General features: G+C 38.2%; 1 protein-coding gene across 1 annotated transcript; it reads left to right on the top strand.

The window, feature by feature from the left end:
- Window positions 1-2,435: 2,435 nt before the first annotated feature.
- Window positions 2,436-5,464, top strand: LOC101470489 (troponin C, slow skeletal and cardiac muscles). The gene is made up of 6 exons (XM_004570905.5): window positions 2,436-2,582; window positions 3,250-3,280; window positions 4,131-4,277; window positions 4,406-4,520; window positions 4,739-4,875; window positions 5,266-5,464. Exons 1-6 carry the CDS (start codon window positions 2,559-2,561, stop codon window positions 5,295-5,297), a joined length of 486 nt encoding a protein of 161 aa, XP_004570962.1. The 5' UTR covers window positions 2,436-2,558; the 3' UTR covers window positions 5,298-5,464.
- The last annotated feature ends 265 nt before the right edge of the window (window positions 5,465-5,729 follow it).

Genomic DNA, 5,729 nt, shown 5'->3' with positions numbered 1-5,729 from the left:
ATAATAATTTGCCCTTTTGTTACATTTTTTCATGCCATCAAAGTATTTTCATAGATAGTACTTGTTTTATCACAGCCATGTACAGCTGTGAGTGTTTGACAGCACTATGGTCTACAAAGATACATCTTTTTGTGAAATGAATAAAATAATTTTCCTCCATCACAAAAAGCATCTGTACTTCTCTGTTCAAAGCAGAGCTCCGTTTACAGAAACAGTATTTTAGCATCACTTCATTCAAGATTGACAGAAACAAAAAAGAAAAATGTTTTGGTTTACCTTTACACTGTTCAATGACCAACTGTGGTTAGGCCCAAAGGCTTCATTCGCCACAGCAGGTATGAGGAGGAGGAGGGGCGGATATCAGAGAAGCAGTGAGGAGAAACAGGGAGGACAGGACGTTCTGGCATAAATCACTTGTTTCTGTTTAAACCAAAATGATCAGGCTCTTTAACAAATCTCTCTCTAAGCAGCTGTAGACATTTATAATAAGAGCCTGACAGTGACAGAAAGAAGCACTTTTAATGATTAGACTTTTATCGGCTAACAGTTTCCATAATGGACAAACAGGTGCCTTTGTCACCATTGACAACTGCAGTAGTTTCACTTAAAACTGGATTAATTTCAAAATCTGCCGCTCTCATTTCTATAAGAGTCCTTTATACATCTGCTCATGCCAGCATCTCCACCAATAGCATTCACTCAGGCTTTTTTAGTCTTTCCTGTGGCACGAGACAGGCGTCCCCATTATCCCCCCTATTGTTCACATAGAGCACCTGTCAGTCTTTCTGAGATCCTCCTCTATTTTTAGCTGAATTTCCCAATTAGGCACAGAATTTAAGTTATCGCTTTGTGTTGATGATTTATTGCTGTATGTCCCAGATCCTGTTCTCTCCAAATCATTTATTTTATCTGCTTTTCACAGATTTGGTTCATTCTCTGATTATAGAGTGACCATCGCTAAAAGTTAATGCTAGCCTATCATCATTACTGCTCACACATTCTGATGTCCCTTTTTTAAATTAGGCCCCTCTGACTTTAAACATCAAGGATCAATGTAACATTAAATGCTGTTTTCTCTGCTAATTAAACAGGACCTCCAAAGATAGGGAAGCTTACTTCTTTCGCTTATTGGTAAAATCAGTGTGATTAAAATGACCATCTGAACAAATCCACACTTCAGAGATGTAAAATTCAGAGGCGGATTGTCACTTCCTAACTTCCTGTTCCATACTGGACAGCGCATATCCCCAAAATCTCCTTCTGGTTCAGATCTTTGGACCTTCTATGGCGCAGTGTAGAGCCCCCGTCCTGTTTCTCATCCACTCTAAATGCTTTACTTCTTCTATTCCATCCAACCTCTCTGGCTTAACCCTTAGTTCACTCCACACTGAAAATTTGGCATCAGTCTAGGAGGCATGTCAAATTTAACTCTCTAAGTATCTACGTTATCTCCTTTATTGAGGAATCATCTGTTTCAACCATTTTAGCATGATATAATAAGGGGCTGGCATGTTTTAATGATTTTTACAATGATGGTGTTTTCTGCAGCGTCACAGATCTCTCTCTCTCAGATCTCCGTCCTTCTGACCTGTTTCAGTGCTTTCAGATTAGACATTGTGCCAAAGTTTTATTCCCAGTTCTTTTCTCCACAGCAGTGGGAGGAGCTTATGAGCCAAGACCCTCTTCAAAAGCCAATTAGCTCTAAAGTTTATAATGAAATGTCATTTTTTGATTCCTCACCAGTTACTAAAGGCTGCTTGGGAACGTGAACTGGGTCTAAATTTGGGGGATGACTGGTGAGACAATGCTCTAAAAGAATCACACAGGTTCAGTCTGCGTTCGGCTTTCTCTCATACAGTCCTGCTCTCTAAAACCTGACAGTCACAGATCCATCCCAGTCTCACTGACTCTCTGGCTCATCACTTACTCACTTTTGGCAGAATTATTTCGATTTCATGGGACATGAAAAAAGGACATTTTCAGTGATCATTAAACCTTTCCCCCATGTTGCCATGTCCCACTTGACCTCTAACCAATAAATATTTTAACGTTTACTTTCTTAATGGCAGGACGTTATCTTCTTCTTCACTGGAAGTCGACTAAAGCTCCCTCCAGCACTCAGCGGTTCAATGACACCATGTCTTTTCTAAAATCAGCGAAGCTCTTAAGATATTACGGTCCATTACAGTCCTGTAAGTGTAGGTCACTGGGAACTACAGCAGTCCTGGTGTTTACTGGGAGTAACCTTCAAAGACCAAAAGAAAAAGCTGAAGCCTGCAGTGATATGATTCAAATGTGCTGCAGTGGAGAGCTGAGGGGCTACTGACAGTGTTTCACTGTTCTTTGCTGCCTTCTGTTGTTTCCTATTTATAGACTTCTCTCTTTTAATCCCTCTGTCACCCCTCCCACCATCCTCCTTGAATTTTGTGAGATAGGTCAAGAGCCTTTTTTTAGTTTCACAGTCCTCTCACAATAAAGGTAGAGGGAGTTATAACTGCCAGTCCTCGTGCTGTGTCTGAGTGTGCTCTTGTTTCAACTGCAGGATCAGATAAGCAGCCATGGATGATGTATATAAAGCAGCGGTGAGTACTGATATTGCCGAGTATGCTGTTATATTTCCTTCTATAACATGTTTTCTATGATATACATATTTATTGGACAATTACATAATTATATTATAAGACAGACTGTATAGTTGTTTTTTAACAACTGTCAGTGTCCTCCTGAAAATGTGAAGTTATGTTATTATTGTAAGCTTTGCGTTACTGGAGCTTTACAGTGAAATCTGAGTTCAGTCAGCCTTGTGTACCAGTGTGATATATTTGACCAACTTCACAATGCAGTGCAATGAAGAATTTTAGGAGAAAGTTTATAGAAAAGAAAAAGGGATTCATTTGAATATTTGCCCGAGGTCACCAAACTCATGTTGGAGTCAAGACGCTGGTCTGAAAATGGTTTGAAAATGTCACTTTTATATGTATAAATAAATGGTGCCTGACAAGAGAACAAAGAACAGCTGGACAGTTGAAGGGAAGAAGAGAAGTGACAGCTGCTGACTCCGTCAACTCAACTCCCATAAACAAGAATAGCAAGTGAAGAAATTAGTGTCACATTGCAGTCCATACTGAGAGCAGGAGTGAAGCTGCAGACGTGAACCTCTGCTGCTGCTGAGTGCCACAAACAATCACCAAATGAAAAACACAAGTCAGATGAATTTCATGTCAATTAAAATGTGATGTTTTCCTCCAGGTCGAGAACTTAACAGAGGAGCAAAAAAATGGTGAGGAAACGACTTCTTTTCATTGCTGTCTTTCTCTTTATTAGATGAAATGAAAAATGCTTTATTCATCCCACCTTTGAGAAAGAAGTTATAGAATTATAATTCAGTGTCATTTCTACAGCGCCAAATCACAACAACAGTCACCTCAAAGCACTTTATATTAATAATATGAATATGTTTTGTTTTCATTATTTTTTGTGTTCATTTTGTTTCAATTACAGATCCTGATTATTTTTCATGACAGGAGAAACCAATGAACCATTTCAGGCTTTTATTTTAAATACTTTTTGAGGGATTCCTGATCATTGCCTCAGATTTCCATGTGTGGAAAAAGGCCTGAGATTGTGAAGTATCTGATATGTGAAGCTACGTTTTCAAGCAAGCATAAATAAATATTTTAGACAAATCAAAGATGGTTAAACAGAAAACAAACAAAATAAATAAAACTAAATTGATAAATTTGTGGTTGTTGGATTATTTCATTGTTTGACAATAAACCTCACACCACAGGAAAGCCTATTTCTTTCCCATAAATGGTGCCAGAATAAATAACAGTATTTTTCCAGTGTAAATATTTTCTTTTGTTTTCTGTTTTCCATTGTGGATAAATTATAAGATTATAGGATTTGGATCTTTGTGTTTAAATGACAGCTTTTATCATAACAAAGGATAATCAGTGAATTCCTGTAATATTAGATGATGTAAACAAGCCCCCGATAGAAACAGTTCAAAGTTAGTTTCGTCCTCACAGATGTTATATTTTCAGCATCAGTCTGGTCTGCATCGGCTGTTTGTTGTTGTGTGCAACGTTAACAACAATCTCAGTAACAAAAATGATTTGTTTTTTCAGAGTTCAAAGCTGCGTTTGATATCTTCATTCAGGATGCAGAGGACGGCTGCATCAGTACCAAGGAGTTAGGAAAGGTGATGAGAATGCTGGGACAGAATCCCACTCCTGAAGAGTTACAGGAGATGATTGACGAGGTGGATGAAGATGGTATGTCAGTATTAGTATGTTTCCATCAGGAACATGTTTATTTCACGACATGGTTTGCATATTTAAAAAAATTAAAAGGTGAAAAAGACATTATAGTCCTGATTTATTTATTTGCTGTATTTTCACAGGAAGTGGGACGGTAGATTTTGATGAGTTCCTGGTTATGATGGTCCGCTGCATGAAGGAGGAGAGCAAAGGAAAATCTGAGGAGGAGTTGGCTGAACTTTTTCGCATGTTTGATAAGTAGGTCTCTTTTGCATTTTTTGTTCACACGCAGCCAGAATACAAAGAAAATACCACCAGCCTGATACCACACAAATCATTGCTAACTGCCAGTAGGAGATTGAGGGATGTTTTGAATATTATTGCGTATGTGAAGTACACATACAGTAAAAATCTTAATGCCAAAAGAGCTCAGCGAGTATTCCACGTAGGATTGATGAGTGTATTTTTATGTGAAGGAATGGAGATGGATACATAGACTTAGAAGAGCTGAAGTCCATGCTGGAGTCCACTGGAGAGGCCATCACTGAAGATGACATCGAAGAGTTGATGAAGGATGGAGACAAAAACAATGATGGCAAAATTGATTATGATGGTATGGGAAGCAGTTTATTTGTAATTAAAATGTGCACAAAACAGCTGTCTCCTGACAACATAAGGAGAACATTCTCATCACGTTCACAAACCATTTCACGGAGAATGATTACAGAGTCACTGAGCTCTTTATTGTGGCTGACAAAGTGCATAAAGTAACAAAAATCAGAAACTGAGTTCAAAAGGCAACTAAACAAAATCCAAAGGAGTAACTGTGAAAATGATATTTATGGACTTTGATTTTAAAACCCATAGATTTTAAATCAAACAGTGTTGTGTAGAAAAGTTCAAAATAACATTGTTTCCTCCATTGTACCCAGTCATGGATCGTTAGTAATGAATAGCTTTGCTGATGTGACTGATGTACTGACCTGTTCGTTGTCTCTGATAGAGTTCCTGGAGTTCATGAAAGGTGTTGAATAAAGGATTCTGCCGGAGGCTTCACATCTTCTATCTTCTACATGCGTTGGCAACATCATCGAAGGCCTTCTTGAAGATATCTTCACCGGTTTTTCTAATACTGTACCTTCAAGGCCTTAACAGCTTTTCCAGGAAATTTCATTGAATAAAATATTTTTTCTGAATAAAAATACTTAGATGTTTGTTTTGTCTGTCATAAAATTTTGTGTAAATTAGCTTAACTGAAAGTGAATTAGTATTATTTCTATGGTGCTTAACTGAGCTGCACAGTCGTGTTATAGTTTCAATGGGACACTGGACTCCAGCGCAGGACACGAGGCAGGAATAAAAGTTCGAGTGGCTTTTCCAAGGCTCCACAGAAAGAAACTTGGCAGGTAATTCCAAGTTTTCCACTCGCTTCCCTCCTTGGTACATGAGGCTATGCACAAAGGAGAT

Source organism: Maylandia zebra, linkage group LG20 (assembly GCF_041146795.1).
Source record: "Maylandia zebra isolate NMK-2024a linkage group LG20, Mzebra_GT3a, whole genome shotgun sequence".
NCBI lineage: Eukaryota > Metazoa > Chordata > Actinopteri > Cichliformes > Cichlidae > Maylandia > Maylandia zebra.
Note: the sequence above shows the minus strand (reverse complement) of the source record. Positions and strands in the feature narration are given on the sequence as shown.